This window comes from Drosophila willistoni (genome assembly GCF_018902025.1).
Source record: "Drosophila willistoni isolate 14030-0811.24 chromosome XL unlocalized genomic scaffold, UCI_dwil_1.1 Seg141, whole genome shotgun sequence".
In the NCBI taxonomy this organism is placed as follows: domain Eukaryota; kingdom Metazoa; phylum Arthropoda; class Insecta; order Diptera; family Drosophilidae; genus Drosophila; species Drosophila willistoni.
In genome coordinates, this window is record NW_025814052.1 from 5,296,217 (window position 1) to 5,317,948 (window position 21,732).

The 21,732-nt window shown below is 34.2% G+C and overlaps 1 protein-coding gene across 1 annotated transcript in view; it reads left to right on the forward strand.

Moving 5' to 3' along the window:
* Nucleotides 1–1,113: 1,113 nt before the first annotated feature.
* Nucleotides 1,114–21,732, forward strand: part of LOC6648270 (serine-rich adhesin for platelets) — a 30,844-nt gene continuing 10,225 nt past the window's right edge. The window contains exons 1-9 of the mRNA XM_047011149.1: nucleotides 1,114–1,250; nucleotides 16,608–16,671; nucleotides 17,708–17,893; nucleotides 18,010–18,524; nucleotides 18,587–18,772; nucleotides 18,831–19,096; nucleotides 19,161–19,661; nucleotides 19,729–20,766; nucleotides 21,348–21,477. Of these exons, the coding sequence (XP_046867105.1) occupies nucleotides 1,242–1,250; nucleotides 16,608–16,671; nucleotides 17,708–17,893; nucleotides 18,010–18,524; nucleotides 18,587–18,772; nucleotides 18,831–19,096; nucleotides 19,161–19,661; nucleotides 19,729–20,766; nucleotides 21,348–21,477 (2,895 nt within the window). The 5' untranslated portion in view covers nucleotides 1,114–1,241. The remainder of the gene's footprint in view (nucleotides 1,251–16,607; nucleotides 16,672–17,707; nucleotides 17,894–18,009; nucleotides 18,525–18,586; nucleotides 18,773–18,830; nucleotides 19,097–19,160; nucleotides 19,662–19,728; nucleotides 20,767–21,347; nucleotides 21,478–21,732) is intronic.

Consider the following 21,732-nt stretch of genomic DNA (forward strand, 5'->3'; position numbering starts at 1 on the left):
TATAATTGTTTTTTTTTTTTATTGAAAACGTTTAAGCTCTGCTTGAATGGATATTTTGGACTTTAACAGTTGTTAACCATATATGTTGGCACCTTAACATGGCTGTTAACCATATATGTGCACATACATATGTGGGTAAGCGAGTGTGCGTGTGCATGTTCGTAGGTACCTTAACATAGCACTGTTAACGGGGTGGACTTTGCGGCTGCGCAGAGACACGACAAGTTTTTGTTGTTATGGTTGTTGTTGGTGTTGCCGTTGCCGTTGCTGCTGTTACTTTTGGCCAAAACCGTTGGCTGTTAAAAAAGGCTTGGCCTGCCTACGCTTTTTGGCCACAAAATCGAATTCAGTGCACCGGCGACTCTTGAACGGTATTGGTTGGCTTAGCGGTTCGTTTCAAATTGGTTTTTTCTTCACAAGAGTGCATAATAATAATAATCAAATTTTTTGTTGCTGTTTTTTTTTTATTTTGGATTTCTGTTACGTCAAAAGAAACTGTATTTGTTTTACTGTTGCTTGCATTTTGTTTTTTTTTTTTCAAAAAATTGTAGTTGTAGTTGTAATTTTTTTTCTTTTTTTGTTTTTGCGTGCCAAGTGAACAAAAAAAAAAGAAAAACATATAAACGCAAAAATTGTTTCGGTTTTTTTGTTGTTTGTTTTGTATTTTGTTGTTGTTGTGTGTATTAATTTGAAAATGAAAATAGCATGATTAAAAGAATTGAAAGTGGAAAATCAAATCTAAATGCGCAGATGTGTGTAACAGTTTTTACTTTCGGCCTGGCTTTCCATGTGGTTAACACTGATGTTGTTGTTATTGTTGTTGATGCTGCTGATGATATTGTTGTTGTTGCTTTAAGCCAACAGAGCATGGACAAAAAAAAAGATCTTTTGCAGATTGCATAAAATATTTTCATAGTCGTAGCCCAGCAGCAACAAAAAAAAAACAACAACAACAGTTTTTAACCCACTTTTAACCATGCATTTTCCAGATTCAGCAGCGCCTTCTTTACCTCTCTTTCTCGCCACCTCCTCGTCGTCGTCGTCGTCGTCTGCGCCGTCTGCGTCTGCGTCGCGAATTACAGACTGAATTACAGAGCAAAAAAAAAAAAACCAAAAAAATAGCTAAAAATCAAATCGGGCAAAATATATAGTAACTCGGTCTCACACAACTAGTGCAAAAAAAGAGAAACAAAAAAAACTCAAATAGTCCAGCCACCTTAACTAGCTAAAACGCCGCCAAAATGCTTCCGGTAAGTTGCTGAGAAAAAAAAAACTAAAAACAAAACAAGAAACAGCAAAAAAAAAAAAACGAAATGGAAAATTATTTTTGGTATTTTTTTTTTTTTTTTTGCAAATTACATTCGCAATTAATGCGGGCCAATCTTGGCTTAAATGTCGTAAAGTATTTTTTTTTTGGATAAATTCGATTTCCTGACTTATTGTTAAAAACCAGAAATCAGAAATCAGGGCCTAAACAGGAGAGTCAGTCACAGTCAGAACCTAGACGGTATAACCTTGAGGGATTTTACAGGATTTCGCCGCATAAATTAATGAAAGTTGATTTCTAGCCAAGGGCACAACAAGGAAGTTTCGTTTTCGTTGTCAGTTTTTAGTTTTTTCGTCTTTTTTGCTATTTTAATATATGTATTTTCCTACACACGTATTTAAACTTGCAGATCTAAAAGATATTCTTTAAACTGGTTTTCGTTTTCAGTTTCATCTTGAATTCTTTGCATATCATTTTGTATTCGTTGTTCATAAATTTATTTTGTTCTTCAGAGACTTGTGCAGTCATTAAAATGTTATTCATACATACTCTAACTTCCCTAGTGAGTATATTGATTATGTCTACACGTTTGCAAGAAGTTGTCATATGCAAAACGCTAATACAAACGATTAGTTTGATTGAGAGAAGAATAAAATACTGATATTTATAGAGTACAGATGAACTGAAGCATAAAGTTTGCTAATCTTAAGCAAGTTGAGATAAACTATAGGGTTTTTATTTAACAACTTTTCAAATACATACATATATAGCATGATAAATAAAGATTTCGTTTTTTGCTATTTTAATATTTGTACTAACTAGTAAGCCATCTTTAAACATACTATTATCTGGTATCCCCCACTGTAGGATTTCATATAGAAATGGAGAAGAAAAACTTGATAAACATAAGTTTTTGAACGATCTTTTCTGTTTTTGATCTGAATGGAAATTTGGAATACTTATATTTAGTTATTTACGTTATAAAGCAAACTTTTAAGGATTGTTTCTACAGTTAGTTAGATAAACCAAATTGTATGTGAATCCTTACTAGAAAAATCTTTGAATGTTGATTCTTATATACAATTTCATACTAAATGAGAGGATTGGAGATGGCTTTAAATATTTCCTGGGTGTGTACATTGTAAAATCACAAGAAATTCTATTTCTTAATTTGTATCCGCCTCAACATAATTTACGTTATTGTATTGACATATTTGTTGCCTGACATAAAAATCATCTTCAAAACTTGTGTGTGTGAGGGAAGGCATTATCGTCATCATCATTATTAACTTGTTTCGCCCCCGCCCGAATCAGAAATCAGTAGAAAAATTGGCCTGAACCAGTTTTTGGCGCATGCGCAACTTGAAAACAATCATTATGCACAGAGCCTAAAAACAAAAGACCACAAGAGAGAGAGAGAGAGGTTTGAAAATTCACCAAAAAACATCACAGTTTCGAATAAGTCAATACAAGGAATGTAAATGAGACAAGTTGAATTAAGATGAAATAACATTTTCGCACCGCACTAATTTTACAACTTTGAAATTAATATGAACCAATTTCATTGGTTTTATCATCTTTGATATGCATGCTATGTTCGTCTACAATCTGCTGGATATATATGTATGTAGGTATATATAATATGCACATGTTGATTTGATTTGAAGTGAATGTGATTTCGTGTTTGAATGTCTTTTCTGTTTTATTTTCTTTATTTTTTTTGGTACTTATTGGTTAGCATGGGGAATAGCAATCGAATCGATGAAGCTGAAAAAGAAACTGAGAGGTGTTAATGGGAGTAAAAGTATAAAGGTGTTATATAAGGGACTTTTGTTGGGTTAGGTTTTTGGCAAAGTCGTCATCGTCATCATTGTGAAAACTTGTATACAAATATAATCGTCATTCGGTCATAATCTTACCCAATCGAACGGAAGCTAATCTCGAATAAGTTTCAAATTAATGCTTCCCAAATAATTCCCTTTTGTTATGATGACACAATTAATTTATAGATATACATATCGAAGTTTAAGCCCAAAAGCTATAAAGCTTTGTTCTCATTGTCAAATCGGTTGGAATATCTTTTTGAAATTATCTAAAAGATAAATTATTTCAAATCGAATCTAATTAGGGGATAAATTTATTTGAAAACGGAAGCAAGAGAATACATACTAATTTCGATTCCGTGATTGAAAATGAAAACAGGCCTGATCATATGAGATATTCAAATGAAATCTTCTCACTTTGACAATTCCTTTGTCGGAATCTCAAAAAAGAATATTTACCAAAAGTGGTCAGACAGATTATCACATAAAAATATCATTTTTGTTTATGATAATCACAGAAATAGATAAGCGGCAATAAAAACCAAATCGAAGCCTCTCCATTAATATTTATTATTCGTAAATTCTTGAGAATTTTTTCAAGTTGACTGTGTTTTCCAATGTGGAAAATGAAAGTGAACGTAAATGGCTAAAACCGCTTTCTGAGGGCAGAGTGAGGTGTGTGGGGCGGGTAAGGTCTTTCAGTCAATGAAGCCACCTTAGTGAGGTGGCCGAGAATGGTGAGAGGAAGGGAGGGGTGAATTAAGTTACTGGGTTGTTTATTGAACCGCATTAACATTTACTGTAACTCTTTCAAGTCAGATTAAGCTCATTTTTTCTCGTTTTTTAGTTTGGTTTTTTTTTTTTGCATTGTAATTGTATCTGCCTTTTGATTCAATATGATTGCAAAATATCTTCTGTGTTACATATGTATTACACAGAGAGAAGGGTTAAATAGGAGGGAAATCTGGGGCAGACCTGCAGATTCATTTTGTTCTGTTTTTAATATGATATGTTTTTAATATAGTTATGATCCAGAGAGATCGCATAACTGTTTCAGTCATTATTTTGATTTGCTTTGATCATCAATTCACATCCGCAAACACACTCTCCTCTTGAGGATATTACATCAAATCCTTTGAACGGAAGAAATCTCTGGCATCTTATGAAAAAGTTGTACAGATTATTTAATTTTTTAATAATCGAAAAGAAACAAAAATGTTTTAATTATACATAAACCTACATATTTATATATATAGTCATAATATGTATATATGTATCGACCTCAGCGACTGACTACACCAACTTGAAGGTCGACATGTTTTTTTTTTGTTTGTTGTTTCACTCTCTCTCTATCTTTATCTCTATCTCTATCTGTCTCCTTCATGCTCTCTAAAAGCAACAGTTATATAAAAAAAAAAAAGAAAAAAAATTATTTATTAAGCAAAAAAGCGAAGTCAAGACTCGGTTTTTTTTTTTGTTTTTGTTGTCGGCATTTAAACTTGTTTTGGTCCAACAATACCACTTGCTGAAATTCCTCAGACTGGCCCCCAATTGGTATTTAACAGATACCTATATATGTACCTATATATATATATGTATTTATTTATACACATAAGAGTATAAAGAATGTGACTGCACTAACAAAAAGCTGAAATAAAATTATATAAATCAGCATGATCTATAGATCAGTGAGCAAACAAATCAAGACAAGGATATATACCACAAAAAAGTTGCTTGACATTAACCAAAAAAAAAAACCAAGCGGAAATCGTAAGAGTTTCGAGGTCAAACTGAAAATCAAGGACTAATGTGTATATACTTACATTTTGCCCATGCCCACTATAGATTTAGTAAATATTAAATATCTGGACTAACTGTTTCTGGCAGTTTTGTTTGTGTCAATATGAGACTAACTAAAAAATTGAAACTCACAGCAAAGTTTTTGCCAATTTATCAATGTTTTTTTTTTTCAAGACAGGATTGCCCAAGTCCATTCCATCACTTCATCCTTTTCCGTCTAGTTGTTTTCTAGAAACACCCAAGACTTTTCTTTGATTTTTAGATCTTTTCTTTAGGCTCGTGATGTCTAAGTATATTAAAAAACATTTAAAAAGGAAATCCCCTTAACCAAATTCTCCCTTCTATGGAGCCCATTGTATGTGATTTGATTCTTTTTTTTTTTGTGAATAGTAAAATTAATATGTGTATTAAACTTAAATTTGTTAAATTTAGATGATAGTTGTTTGAAAATTAGTCTCAGTTCCCTATGGCAGTTTTCGTTTTAACTGTTTTCAAAGCTTATGAAGATGGTAATATATAAAAGCTTTGAGATTATGTAATCTAAAACGATGGGTCGATGGAATCTGGACACTACTCGAATTGTCTATATATCGAATTACTTGGACCTTTTCAGCTTTTAATACCTCCAATTAGTGAGTCGTCGACAAAATGCCTTCATCATAAATTTATACTGAGTCGAATACTTTGATTTTTTATCGTACCAGCTTCAAAAATTTATTTTCTGGATCCCTTCACGATTGTATTTATAAATAAAATACATATATTTATTAATTTAACATGGAAATCATAATAGAAAGATTAATTTTTGTGGGAAAAAACTTCCATTTGCTGATAAGCTACAATTATGTCTATAAAAGAGTATTTTGCAGGTTCTTGTATTTTTTGTCGTTTTTTATTCATATTTTTACAAAAAATTAAAAGCCTATTGTTTACCAAAAGAAAATATGTAGTTAAGGCCATTGAATTTCCACAATTTTCCCTTAAAACCCTAAAGTGGTTTATAGCAAATTATGATATAGTCATTTGAGTTTGATTAAATTTGCCAGCATATTCTTTGATTATCAAGACAATAAGCTACAGCTAATTGATATGGTTGCCTGAACATTATAATACAATTATTAATTTGTCTAATAAAAAGTGTGAGTAATAGAGAAGAAAATTACAACTGTAATTGAAGATGCTGCAAAAAATGAGTAAACCTTATTTTTGCAAGGGTATAAAAACATTATAGAAGGGCACACACAAGTTACATAAGTTACTCTCCCTTTTCTTTCAATTTCTCACTCTTTCTTCTTATTTGCATTGTTTTTTTCATTTTGCTGGTTTTGGTTATTGTTGTTGTTATGGTGGCTCTTGGCTTCTTTGATATGACATAATTGGTTCACAGACCAAGTAGAAATTTTTACAGTTGTTGCTTCTGGTGTCGTCTCGGCCAAAAAGAAAAAGAGAAGAAAAAAAAAACACCTAGGGAATGTTTCGGGTTGCTAATTTGTGAGCATTTAGTTTGGTAATTATCATTAAGATAATGATAATGGTAAAGTAAACGATGGACAGCAAAGAGGAGCATCATGATGTGACGGACGGAGGGATAGACGGACATACGGTCTGTCGGTTGATTTTCACCTTTCGATTTCACTTTGAATTGGGCTTCCCATAGTTTTAACAAAACTTTTTTGTTGCGCTTCGTTGCCAATTTCCGCTATCAATGTTATGGCTTATGGCATTTATAGCTCTATGAGAGATCATTATTAGTTTTTGTTTTAATTATTGTTGCATTTTTCGCACTTTCAATCTGCGTTCTATCACCTGAAGGCATTGATGGGGCCTTTCACATTTGTTTGTCTTTGGAATCTATTTTGATTTGTCCTGATGTAACCATCCATCTATGTATGAAGACAAAAACAAAACTTACACTTGACAGAATTGTACAGTGAATTTCAAATAACTTTTAAATATATATTTCAACAGGATACAAATTGTTAATAAAATAATAAAAATTAAATAATAAATAGATAAACGCAGTCAAGCATAAATATTTCAATTTCTTTATTAAAACTTAATGAACTAAATTACTAAACTAACTTATTATCTACATCATGGTTCATTGTTTAATTGATTGAATCGAATTTTGTTTGGTTAAATGTTTGGTCTTAGATACTATCACGGTTTAATTGATTTGATTAGCTTATTATTAGGTCTACGTTTATGCTAAAAAGAAGAGGTTTAAGTTAGATGAATTCTGTGAATTCTATTTCGCATCGTTTCGTTGTAATTCACAACTAGTTTTAGCACTGAAGCACGATAATCTTGCAGTTATTTTGAAAAGCATGCTGATAGCTAACTTTCTGAATTTCGATTTCGTTGAATCAGAAAGATTGAAGCGACTATAAAGTTGCTCCATAAAAGAGTATCATGAAATCTGTTCTGAATATCTTCTGATTAACTTTTGTGTTACTTTGCATAAATTAGTTCAGTTAATTACTTTTGCAGTGTATCTTTGACATTTAACGTTTATTTCTATTTTTGCGGTGAGTCACAAATGTTTCCATGTGAATTGGCTTTTAAAACTTATTTATATGCCGTGTCTGAAAAACGGGTCCATAAGAGTCTCTCTCTCTCTCTCTCTCTCTCTCTCTCTCTCTCTCTCGCTTACCAGGAGGGAATATATTCTTAATTAACGCAACAATCCAAGCAGTTTAAAAAGTTAAGTTATGTCAATGGAAATTATCATAGGGTAAGCAATTCTTCGGTGCAGTCACACTAAACCGAATCGACATTTAATGGGATTAAAAAACATGTCTGACTATTGATAGAGAGGAATTTGTGTTCTTAAAATATCAAATTTAGACGGCATTTGGCATTGAACTATCTCTTCCATCAATAACAAATAGAAAAGTTGCAACAACAGAAAAAAACGTAGTAATATTTCTATTTGATTTATTTTCTTTTTGAGTTTATGGCTCATGCCATATAATTGGATCCGCTGCTTAGACCAATCAAGCCTTAAATTGAATTTTAACTCTGCTGCTCGCGCATTTATCCATTGATTTTTTGTTGTTGTTGGTTTTTCTGTTACCTACAAAATCGGCTTACGTCCTTTAAGCGTTATTAGATGGTGGACTGGAAAATCAACTGATGTATGTATCTCATTAAAACATGAGCCAAAATGCTCATGTACTGTGCACATCAATTTCAATGGCTGCAGTTTTAACTCTTTGTTGGCAACAAAAAGCAGCGGCAACAATAAAGATTATTCAGACAATAGTCTGAATGGGTTTCATCATGATTTGGTTTTTTAATGAACTTGAATTTTTCATTTATTGGAAATTAAAATTTTTTGAAATTTTGACTCGAAAGAATTGAAGTAGATGAGAGCGAAATGGAGATGATTTTGTGTGTTATGTTTTCTATTGAGGAAACCTTAGAAATCGAATTTGTAATTTCAATCCCTTTTGAAATTGTGAACCTGGAATGGAACATTTAAATGGACAATTTGTAGTTAATATAAAAAGGCAAATGTCATGGATAACATTCCATTCTTAATCCAGCGATTTCAACACGCTTCTGACTGAGGTTAAGCCCTATTAAAGATTGGTGTGCAGTTTTTCTGGAAAAATGTTAGAATACGACCTTTTTTGAAAATTGTTTGGCTTTGAGTCATAAAAGTTAAGGTCACCATTTAATATTCTAAAGTAAAAGAACTTTGAAGAAAGAAACCTGTCTAAGGAATGTTGGAAGACCATTCGAATACATAATATAAATAATGAAAATTCGTTTTCAATTCGACTGGAAGAGAAAAGAGTGGATCTCTTACAGACCGCCTATAGACTCGTATTGCCAAGTTATATGGCATGAAATTAAAATGCAAATTGACTATTTAGAAAGAGTAGAAAGAGTTTTTTATGTTTGCTATTTTTGGGCCAGTTCAATCAGTTCGACAACTTTCAACATATTGAAGATATCATTTAATTTCACAATCTATTGATGGACTGCATTTTATGTATATGGCTCAATTGTTTGTTAGGCCATCATCATCACAACCATCACCAGCATCATAGAGAGTTGGCTTAGAGACACTGACTTGGATTGGGAAAACTTGAATGCGGCTTTTCTTTTTTGTTGTGTGAGTGTGTATGTGTGTGTGTGTGTGTGCTGTTTTGCTATTGAGACGACGTTGTTGACCCATAATACATTGATCCAATGACGGGCGCAAAAAAAAAAAGTTACTAAAGTATAAAGATGGCCATAATCTCCTCTGGCCAACTGCAGCAGCAGCAGCAGCAGCATCTTGTGGCGCATCCGGCGAACACTAAACCGACGAAAACTTTCGCTTTTCGGTGCGCTCTCTTGTCACGCAAAAATGTTATTAAGAAAGTCATCCGCCAACTACTTACTGATTGATTCACATGGGAGAGGAGACCGAATTCGGGTTCGAATGGCAAGGCAAGTTGAAGAACTGGTTCCAAGTCATTGACTGAATGACTTCTGTCTCCGTAATTGGCTAAATGCTAATAGGCAACTCTAAAAAGGAGGTGAGAGTCACGTCTAACTTTACACAAAAACAAAAGTTAACAAAATATATAACTCGTACATACATTAGTAACGAATCTCCATTTGATACGTTTAATAGTGAAAAGCTGATAATTTTTTGATATGCCATTTTATAAACTAAATATGTGCATATAAAAGCTAAGCCATAAAAATCCAATTGTATTTTGCATGCAATCGTCTTGGAGCAATAGCAATTTAATTTGGACTGTAAAAAAATGGTTTAATAAAGTGCTTAAATTAAGCACTAATTACCAATAATAAGATGTTACACACTTTATTAACTTGAGTTAAAAGACTCACAATCAGAGGGAAAAAGATGCAGAGAGAGAGAGAGAGAGTGAGAGAGAGAGGGAGAAGGGAGAGAGTGTCCGTAACAACTTTAGACAGCATTTTTATACCCTTGAAAATGTTTCTTAAAATCGACTATGATTTTTGAGAACTTTTAAAAACTTTGGCCAATTTGGCTATTTTCTTAAGGCTGTATTTTCAGCGAATTGTTAAAAATTAAATCTCAATATTTTAAAATAGAATCGAACACCAGAAAATATTTTTAACCCTTAAAAATGGTTCGTTAAAATAGATTTCGATTTAACCAATTCGGCCAATTTTCTTAGGTTATATTTTGGCCAATTTGCAATTTAACATATTTAAAAATAGAATAAAAACACTTGAAAATTTAAAAAAAATATTATATTAGATTTTAGACAAAATCATGATCATGATCACGTTTTTTTTTTGAAAATTTACCAAAATTGAAGTTTTAAAGGTTTTAAGGTAACTTAATAGAGCAGTTTGTAACAAGAAAATTAGACTAAAAATCTGACAAAAATTGACAAAATTACAGATTGGCAAAAAAAAATGGATTTTAAGGTGAGATTAATTTCCATCTGTTTAATTATTTTATATCTTTTGCTGGTCTATATATAGATTAGACTATATCTACATTTTGTAGTTTAAGCTTAAGCTGTGTAAAGCTGTTGGCTACACTTGTTTTAGCCAAAAAGTTTGTGTAAACTTAATCAAAGATGTGAATGCCATAAGCAAACGTTTCCAAATACTTGCGACCCTCTTGTCACTTTTGATTTACCTCTGTTTTGTTCTTTCTGACCATGGTTTAATTTAGTGTGTGTGTGTGTGTTTGTGTGGGTTTTTCTTGACTTGTTCACAGTAACTTAATTAAGTCTCCCTTGGCTTCAAAACATTAAATACAAAAAGTCAAAGTGACAATTCACACGATTCATAACACAAAAAAAAAAAAAAAAAATTCGCACGATAATACTTTTCTTAATCTTTTTTAACCCTCCACTCGAAAAGGTTAACAAGGAATATGGATATAAGGAGAATGTATGTAACAGAAGACACAAGGAAATAGCTTCGAATTAAATAATGTTATTAAAAAATGGCTCGTCGAAAATATGTGAAAATTTGCCCATTAAAGTATGTAAAGGATTGTTGTAGTATTAACAACAATAGAGACATTTTTTTGAGAAAATCCTGTGACTAAAAAATGTTTCTAGACAATAAAAGCTATATTGAAAGCTATATTGAAAACCAGTAGAAACTTTTCCTGACTACTGCATACTTTAGGGGATACAAGTCCCTTAATTTTCCTTTCTTTTTGCCTACAAATTAGCTCCTTTGTTTCTAAAAACAGTTTCAAATTTCAATTCTTGTTATAATTATAATTATAACTACTTAGACAAGTGTATAAAAACAACGGCTTGATTAGAAATAGTTTTTTAATTTTTAAATTTGCAAAAATTGACTGAACAATGCAGCGACTTTCACACGACTTTAAATGCACAAGACGAAAAAAAAGGGAGAAAAAGATAAAAATGTATACTAAAAATGCATTCAACTTGTCGACCAATCTGGGGCCATTGTTTAGCCTATGACGGGGACAAGAGGCCCATGTAAATGTTCAAATGTCAAGCGTTTTTCAATTTGGAGGACGTGATTTTTGTTTGCATAATGTGCCATTGGCATAAAACTATTAGGTGTGCCCCCAACACACAAATACACGCACACACACACGCACACACAGGGCGTATACGCAATGCCAGTCAGTTTTTAGAGCGTTCCAAGAGTAATAGACATTTCTTTCAATTTCATTTAAAAAGTAATTGAGAGACCAAGTTATTGCAGACCCCAAAGAAATTGATTGACATGCACTCGAGTAGAAAAATTACATGTATTTGCGTTTACCCAACATTATTATGGAAGGGTTAAATTACATCAAATGCATCAAACATGACTCACTCGACTTTAAGAGAATTCGAAAAGCTATAGAGAAACTAATGATGTGATCTCTGAGTGTAGAGCATCTAAAGGATCTTCTAGCTTAGTTAATTAAGCTGATTATAAATATGTTTAATAAAATACAAAACTCTGCCCCTAGTAGAAAATTCAAGTCGTATTCAACTATGATTAATAAAGCTTTTACGAGGGTAAAATATTTCAATTGAACTGAACGACTTATGAATTTTGTATTCATTTGCGTGACTTTGAAATGCTTACTTTTAATGGAAAAGCTTTTGATCTAAACTACTATAGCCTTTTCATTAAGGTACAGAAAGCTGATCTATAATAACATTTAATGCTTTCATTCACTCTCTTTACATATTGAGAGAGTAAGAGTTTACTTTAACCATTCAAGTATTTTCTACTTTGTTATAAAAGTTTTGTAGTGTAGAAAGAAAATAATAAGTAAAATGTACTTATGACTAAACTTAGCGGTAGTAAATACTTAGCCTAAATATGTAAATGAGACAGATTTCATTTCACAAAGATTAGTTTTCCATATGTTGGTACATGGTGCGTATACATAATATATTTAGTTTTTGCAACTTCTTTGGAAGAGTGTCAAAGGTTTATAGATTGCTGACTCTCAAATAAAGTCTTAATAATCTTTATGATTATTTGTGTTAATCTGAATAGTTTAATGCCCTTTCCAAGGACTTTCTTCTAGGGTTTTGTGTTGTTTTCTTTAGCTTTGCTTTTGCCTCCTCTATTAATGTTGTTTATTTCTAAGTTTGTCTTCATTTATCTTAAACACCATAACGACAACGAGATTCTCAATGAATAATGAAAAACAAATTTGAGTTTCTCGAAAATTCTAGATAAGTCTTTAAACACTTGAAACAATTGAGTCTTTTGTTAGAAGAAGGCATTTCAAGTTATTATGGGCCTCCAGCAAAAGCTTCGATGATTTTCAACAGATCAATTGGATATGGTCTCCTCCCATCCTCCCATTCTCTCCTCCTCTCACTCCTTCACGGCTTCCTTTAATAATTATAGTCCCATGCATTTTGATACGCACCTTCACCTGGGCATTCGGAGGTGATGAAAATATAAATATTTTTAGTTTTGTCTTATTTGCGGGTATTTCTGAAATTTTGTTTTTGCAGCATAATGCGTGGCATTACGTAAACGACTCGACGGGCCGGTCTACCCAGCTGCAGCAATCCCAGTTGCAACTTATGCCACATGTATGTGCAGTATATAGATGCCACAGTTTTGTCTGGTCATGTGTGTGTGTTTGTGTGTTGCAACTTGTCGTCCACACAAAAGCAAAAAGTCAGCTTACCGTATATAAATTGTATTTGCCTGTTACTGTTGCTGCTGCTGCTGCTGCTGCTGATGGTTAAATTCAGGTAAAACGATTCTCAATTTTGGCCTGATGTGTTGCTGCAGGGCAGCAAGCAACAAAAGCAACATCAGCAATCACATCAAGCCCCGTCAGCCATGTTTGTTTGTCTGACTGTTGTCTATTGTCTATCCAGGCCACATTTAGCCAGTCGTTTTAATTGCCCATGCATTGGACAAGTTGCAATTAAAAAAGAAAACAACAAAAAAATAAATATAAACTAAATGTTGCATTTGCCTTTAAGTACACAAACTGCCGTGTTGCTGTCGTTTGCTCATTTTGCGTAAAATCGACAAATTTGTCAACATAAAATTTTTCAGTCTTCTCCTTCCTTCGCCTTCAATCACCTGCTGCTTACTCGTGTATGTGTGTGTGTGTGTATATTGTACAATCAAAAATTGTAAACATTTTTGGAATTTTTTGTTGAGTTTTTTTTTCTCTTTTTAAATTTTATGTAAGTAGCTGTTGGTGTTGTTGTTGTTGTTGTTGTTGCTGCTGTTTCTGTCACTGCCATAAAGAAGTCTGAACAGCAACAACAATAATACCATGTACATACATTTGCCAGTACGTGTGTGCTTGTGTGTGTGTGTGTGTGTGCATAAATGTAAATGGCAATAGTGTCCCATAAACATTTCTTGTTACACTAGGTAAATAGGTAAGCCATTACTCAGTTGACCCCCTTATCCGCATACACATGAAAACACTCAAGAAACATTTTATTCATCAATATGTACAGTGCGCACTTCTTAGAAGGAAATGCTTTTTGCGAAATGGCACACTCCAAATCCACATCTAACGAATTGACAACAATGGACTATGTAAAAAACGGATATCGATACTTTTGTCGGCATATAGATGGATATGTATATACGTTGTTGATGGTTTCAGTTTTCTTTTGTGTAAAATGTAGTAAAATAAAATATAGGTACCTACATATGTATTCATGATTAGGATAATGAACTAACATTCCATTGTAGCAGTAGAGTTGGATTAAATGACTTAATTTCATGTATCAGTTTAAAGATTCACTTTTAAATGAATTTACATATTTGTTAACTCACTTAATCACTTATGCAATCACTTATTCACTCACGTGTTTAATCACTTTTTCAATCAGTTGTTCATTACCTTGATTACTCACTTTTTATGAAATCGTTCACTTTCTTTTTCACTTACTTTATAGATCAATTGTTCATTCTATCGTTTACTCACTTGTTCTGTTCGTTTATTTACAATTTTGTTTTTACTGCAAAGTCTTACTCTAACAATAGGAAACGATAAATCAAGTTAACATTTTCTAGATTTCTTACTTTGTTTTCCCCAAGAACATAAAAGCAAGTTAGAGATCTAGTAGTAACTGAGCAAGTGAGTCATCTAAAAACTATTAAAAGATTTAAAAAATTAATAAGATTCTGATTGCTAAAAGAATAAATGTCAAACATGTCATAAATGTAAAACAGATTAAGATATCCTATAAAATCTTGGTTTTCGATGGCATTTGAAACTTCTCTTTGTGGTCCAAATTTGCCAAAGTCGTCCAGAAACTTTCAATAAGTTATAGGTGTGAAAAAGATAATGTTAGTTGGTAATGAAACTGAAAGTTCGAAATGAGAGAGAGTCTTCAATAGAAGCAACAGATGTGCGAATGAGATAGTATTATAAGATCTTGACCATCTTTTAATTAGCACATTGTTGTTAATTGGTTTGATATTACTTAGCGGTTTGATGTCTTAATAGAAGACTTGCTTATGTAACAAAAGAATGGCAATTTTTAAACTACATATGTGTTTTTCAAGTTAGCTTCTTGGATATTGTTGTATTCTTAGAGTTTGTAAAATATTTGTCAAGTTGTGTTCTTGTTCGAGTGTCGTCATAAACCATTTTCCCTTCACTCCACAAACAAAGAATTATATCACAATTACCAAACATTAAGAAACTCATAAAGGCGGCATGAGGCATTTTTAAAAGGGAAACTCTAAAAATCTTAACAATTCAAATTATAAATGTTGTAAAGTTGCCCAAACTGAGAAGAGAGATATCATCAAGAAATAAAAGTACTCCTATTAATGTGGTATATACTGTATGATATGATACTAAGGACTCGTCAGTGGACGATCGTTTCCATACCTTGGATACACCTGCGTTTGGATGCCATTATAATTTTGACGTGTTTTTTTTAAGCATTATATTAATCAACATTGCTCATACTTGTAATTTTGGTTTTGTTAATCGAAAAAGAAAGTTATACATATGTCTATCTGCCCAGGTGGTGCCCGGTGGTGGTGCTGGTGGTGCTCGTGATGGTGGTGGTGCCCTCACTGAGACCAGGTTTCATTTGGTTAGATGTTAGTTTTTGATTATCAGTGAGGCAGAGGCAAGTTTTGCTAATTAGTTTTGTATTTTTCAACCTGTTCGAATTGTGAAGATGACGATGAACATTTTTATTTCTTCTGTTTTTTTGTGACGAAAGAGAAGCATTGCGATGAATGAATGATGCCCACATGGATGTGTGTGTGTGTGTGTGTGTTTGTGTGGTATATGCCGGTTTTTTTTTTGTTTTTGGCTTATGTAATTGTTCCCCCTTTTGCGTTCTCTTTTGCACTCCTTCTGTTTTTGGTATCCGTCTGTATTGTATTTCTTTTTTGGCCCATTATTAGCCGTTGTATTTGTGTTGTTGTCTTGCAATTTTTGGGGATTTTTAATATAAAAATCCGTTTTGGGGATTTACGTAGTATATACCACGAAAGGTATTTATGAGTATGACTCAGTTTTCACTCATTCGGGTGAGGCTCAAAACATTTTTTTCTTTTCTTGCTCCAATTTTGGGCAGCTGCCGTTGCGGCTGTGGCTGCTGTTAATTTTACATAATCCAAACAGAAAAGACAGAAAGAAAGAAAGAAATTCCCTCGTTTACAACAACAAATAACAACAAATACCAACAACAACAACAACAGCAGCAGCAGCAACAAGTTGTGCATATCATTAAATTGAATTTGCATATGAAATCCATCTCAATCTTAACTGAATTATGTAACAAGGTTTTGATAGATATCAAAAAACCAAGACAAACCAGAGAGCATATGCATATATATCCATGTACATCATATACATACATGACTGTTTATATAAACAAACACAAATGTTTACTATAGGTACATATACACACATATATTTATTCCCATGAAGGTCGCATCTTTTCCTTTTCTCATCTATCAAAAACTTTGTTACATAATATGCAAAACAACAAATATGCACATACGCGTATATAATATTTGATTCAAATTTGCATTTCGATCTTTTGTCTGTCGGAATGAATTAATCTTTGGGGGTCTGTAGTAGATGTTGATGATGCTACTACGGCTCATTGATGTCACTGTGTCAATGCTGAAAGTGTGGCAAGTTTAAATCTAAAGACTTCCTTTACCTTTGGCTTTTAATCGAATTACCATGTTTTTTATTATAACCAATGTGGACAACAATAGACAACATTTTTTAATTTGCTTCTTTCCTTTATTTACAGTTCCGGCGTGGAGCGGCCTGGCAAACGCTTTTCCTGCTCTGCGCTCTTGCCTATTGCATCAATGGTAAGTGGAAAATACATGCATATAGCATAACTCTTGGCAATTCTCATCAATAATTAATCAATCAATTCTAATCTAACACTTCCGATCCCATAAATAAGACAAAGAATATATATATTTTTTTGTATATGATAAGCATTAAAAGCTGATTCAATATATTCATCGTGGTCTGTCCTAAATCTCGTTCTATTTAAAATAATTTAATGAATTTAATGAATTTGTATAACTATAAGCAGAACAGGAACCGACAAATTAGCTAGCATGGAAACAAATAGTTAATAAAGATTATTAGTTAGAAAACATATTCCACCACATATAAACTATTTTTATAAATAAATAAGTCTTTTCTCAAAAACTTTAATTCAAAAAGTCATTACCATAGAAGCTATGGCTCCAAAATTTAATAAAAAGTTTTAGCATAAAGGAAAGCAATCAAATTTAGTTTGAATAGTTTTGAAACGATTTAGAATCTTTTATTTAGTAATTGTTAAGATAATGGTAAACAAAATATATATATAAGGACACATTAATTCAATTTGATCATGCCAAAATCAAAACTCAATCCAACTTTTATTATTCAAGCGTATGAAATCTAAAAGAAATGATTAAAACCCTAAATGTAGAAAATGATTACCCTCTTTTTTGAAAATAAGTTACTATCTTCGACTATTTTTAAGAGTTGTATGCTGTGCTCTCATTTTTGTGGCTCCTTTAGTTAACTAGTTTTAGCAGTGGTGTGATCTAACAATTCTACATAAAAATAGGGCAAAACAAAAAACTGTCTCCTCTTTTTTTCTTGCTTTAATTAATGACCTCTAGCATGCAAATTTGAAAGTTTGATAAGTTCATTTATATAAAAAAAATAATTTAAACTAATAATAAGCAGAAACAAAAAAGATTGTATTGAGTTATATTGAAAATTAATGAAACAAAAGTCTTTGATTGTTTCAATTCACTCTATAATAATGAAACAAATTGTTTATCATTTACTTTTACATAGTTTATTAATTTGTTTCTATTTATATTTCTTCTTATTCAGTGGTCAGCAGCGAGGGTCGCGTGGTGTGCTATTACACCAATTGGAGTGTCTATAGACCAGGCACAGCCAAATTTAATCCACAGAATATAAATCCATATTTGTGTACACATTTGGTTTACGCATTTGGTGGATTCACCAAGGATAATCAAATGAAGCCCTTCGACAAGTATCAGGATATAGAGCAGGGTAAGCCAGACACGCCCATCTAAAACCAATTAGCAAAGATTTAATTCAACTCGACTTTAATTTCCGTTTACCCATTTGGTTTCCCTTTTGGCCCACTTCACCCTGTACTCGTTCAGGTGGCTATGCCAAATTCACTGGGCTTAAAACCTACAACAAACAATTAAAGACCATGATTGCCATCGGAGGCTGGAATGAGGCGAGTTCACGTTTCTCTCCGTTGGTGGCCAATCCGGAGCGTCGCCAGCAGTTCATTAAGAATATATTGAAATTCTTGCGACAAAATCATTTCGATGGCATTGATCTAGATTGGGAATATCCAGCTCATCGTGAGGGTGGCAAGTCCCGAGATCGCGATAATTATGCCCAATTCGTTCAGGAGCTGAGAGCAGAATTTGAACGGGAGGCGGAGAAAACTGGACGAACACGTCTTCTGCTCACCATGGCCGTGCCCGCGGGCATTGAATACATTGACAAGGGTTATGATGTGCCAAAATTGAATAAATATCTGGATTGGTTTAATGTTCTCACCTATGATTTCCATTCGTCGCATGAGCCATCGGTTAACCATCACGCTCCATTGTATTCACTTGAAGAGGACTCTGAATACAATTACGATGCTGAGCTTAATATTGTAAGTTAAGCGATTGATTTCACATTTCCAAAAGGATTAAAGATTGCTTTTTTCTCTTTTAGGACTATTCTATTAAATATTACCTAAAGGCTGGAGCTGATCGTGATAAGTTGGTTTTGGGTATACCCACATATGGTCGTTCCTACACATTGATCAATGAAGAAAGCACAGAACTGGGTGCCCCATCCGAAGGGCCTGGCGAACAGGGTGATGCCACAAGAGAAAAAGGCTATTTGGCCTATTATGAGGTAAGAGTTGTAAGAGAGAGAGAGGGCACCTTAATTATTATCTACTTTGGTTTTTCAGATCTGTCAAAATCTAAAAGATGATCCTGAATGGACTATAGTTCAGCCAAATGCCAATGTGATGGGACCATATGCCTATAGACGCAATCAATGGGTTGGCTATGACGACGAGGCAATTGTACGCAAAAAGGCCGAATACGTGGTTGCCCAGGGTTTGGGTGGCATAATGTTCTGGGCCATTGATAACGATGATTTCCGTGGCACATGCAATGGAAAACCATATCCATTAATTGAGGCAGCCAAAGAGGCTATGATTGAGTCTTTGGGGTAAGTATTCCATGCACGATGCACATTGTAAATGTATGACTTACAAATAAAACTTATCATTTAGATTGGGTATCAATGAGGTGGCCAAATCGAGTGGACCTCAAAAGCCATCACGTTCACGTAGCCGCACAGATAATGGCAGCACCACCAGAAATCGTTTGAATTCTAAACCCGCTGTGGGAAGCACAAGACGTCCCACAAGTGGATCATCTGGACGACGTCCAGCTGCCAGTTCCACGCCGACAACAACAACAACAACAAATGCCCCACCAAGCACCAACATACGTTTGACTGAAGCTGAGGGTTCATCTCTCTACATAGGAGGACGTGCCTCGACCACACCACCACCACCCACCACACCCGATCCGGGCTCTGATTTCAAGTGTGAAGAGGAAGGCTTTTTCCAACATCCCAGGGATTGTAAGAAATACTACTGGTGTCTGGATAGTGGTCCATCTGGTTTGGGTATTGTGGCTCATCAGTTTACTTGCCCATCGGGATTGTATTTTAATCCGGCAGCTGATTCCTGTGATTTTGCCCGCAATGTGCCATGCAAGACTAAAAAGTAAGTGTATACCTATAAATGAAACCAAAGCAAATGGAAATGCTTACTAAAAACCCTATTTGCTTAGATCGACAACTGCTGCACCACAAACCTCGCCGATCCCAACTACTACAGTGAGAACAAATCGTGTGACAGCTGCCCCACCCGCAGTGGCACGGCCCATTTATCCACGCACCACCACCACAACGACCAGCACCACAACAACAACGACCACACGGCCATCCACCATTGATGACGAATCGGAATATGAAGAGGAGGCTGACGCTGCTGTTGATGATGCTGATGATGATGAAGCCAGACGACAACCCGTCAAATCCAAGGACGCAGAAGAAGACCCTCAGGTCATTAAAGAGCTAATCGATCTCATTCGCAAAGTGGGTGGCGTTGAGCAACTGGAGAAGCATTTGTTGCGCAACAAAGACGGATCGATTACATTGAAAGAGAACTCCTCCATTGGCAATGCGGGAGGAGCTGCCACCACACCATCGACCATTAGTAAATCGCTCTACGATCGTGTGCTAAGTCGTCAGGGTACTCTAAGTTCTCTAACCCGTAAGCAATCTACGTTCAAAGTAAATAGTGAACCAACGACTGAAACTACCACAACGACTGCAAGTCCGGATAGCAACTATTCCAAATACTCATCCGTTTTGAGGGGTAACAGTCGACAGGGTCCACAGAATGAGGGTATTGAAAAACTATCCGAATTCGATGGTTTTCTCAAAGAGCGTAAGGAATATGTCACAATCAATCGGAATCGAAATGCCAATAAATCTGGTTCAACAAAAACTCGCCAAGATGAGCAAGATGAAGATGTCGAAGAGGAAGAAGGTGAAGAACTGCATGCAGAGGCTAAAGAAGAAGAACCAGAGACAAGCACTAGAAGGCCATACAGTCCACCAACTCCTTCATATACCAGCCTGCGACGCACTCGACCCAGCACAGTGGCCCCGGCTGACCCCGAGGAGGAGCCAGAACAAGAAAGAAAGCCAATCAAATCCTATTCCACATTAGGCAATACACGTGGACGAACTACCGAGAAACCAGAGACGCCAACCACCTTGGCAACGGGAACGGAATCAGCTTCAAGTTTATCAACTAATCGGTAAGTGATCTCCTCTTCACTGTGGGCGATTTTCGATTGCATAAAGTATGTACAAAAATTTATGCTTTACACTTTCTTTACTTTGGGGAACTTAGATCAGGCTAGGTTTTATAAATACTTTCTTCCAAATTTTTAATTCCTTTTGCAAATCGAAAAAAAAGATAAGTAAAAATGACAGAGTTTTGCCTATCCCTTTTTGTTATATACACAATTGTTTCAGTGTATTTTGAAGTTATCTTTAACACTCATTGTACGACGATTTGAAAATTTAATTAATTTTCTTTTTAATGTTTTTTTCTTTTAAAAGTAACTTAAGTTCTTCTTATAAGCAGAGAAAAGACTAAACATAAAATCATTGCATACTTTGTGGGGACAATTCAAAAATAAATTAATTTTGTTTTAAAATTTTAAAAAGGGGCGTCTCGAAGAACTCCTCAAGTCATATGTAAATCGCATTAGTTAGGTCAAAGGGAAACAAAATCCGTGATTATAGACTTCATGCCTGAAAAAATTGAAAATTAGCCCACTGTGCACTCTAAAGAAAACGCCAAAAATTAAATTTTAATTTCATTTCAATTCAGGTACAAATATTTTGAACGCACCAGACCGACCAAGAGTACAACGATATCGGCATCGTCTGATGATACTGAAGAGGATGATGAGGAATATGATGAGGAGCCGCAACAGCAGCAACAACAGCAAAATGTAACGGTACTAAGCAAACAAAGTCTCACAAGCACCACAAATACACGTAAATACGCGAGCATTGGTCGCAGCAGAACAACAACCACAGCAACACCAGAAACAACAACAACAACAACAACAAGAACAACAACCACCTTCACTGAGACTGCCAAGGCCAACAACAGCAACAATGTGCTGTCTAATAACATAATACAAACAGCAGAAGAAGCAGCACCACCACAACCACCCAGCACCACTCACCATCCAGAAACCTTAACCATA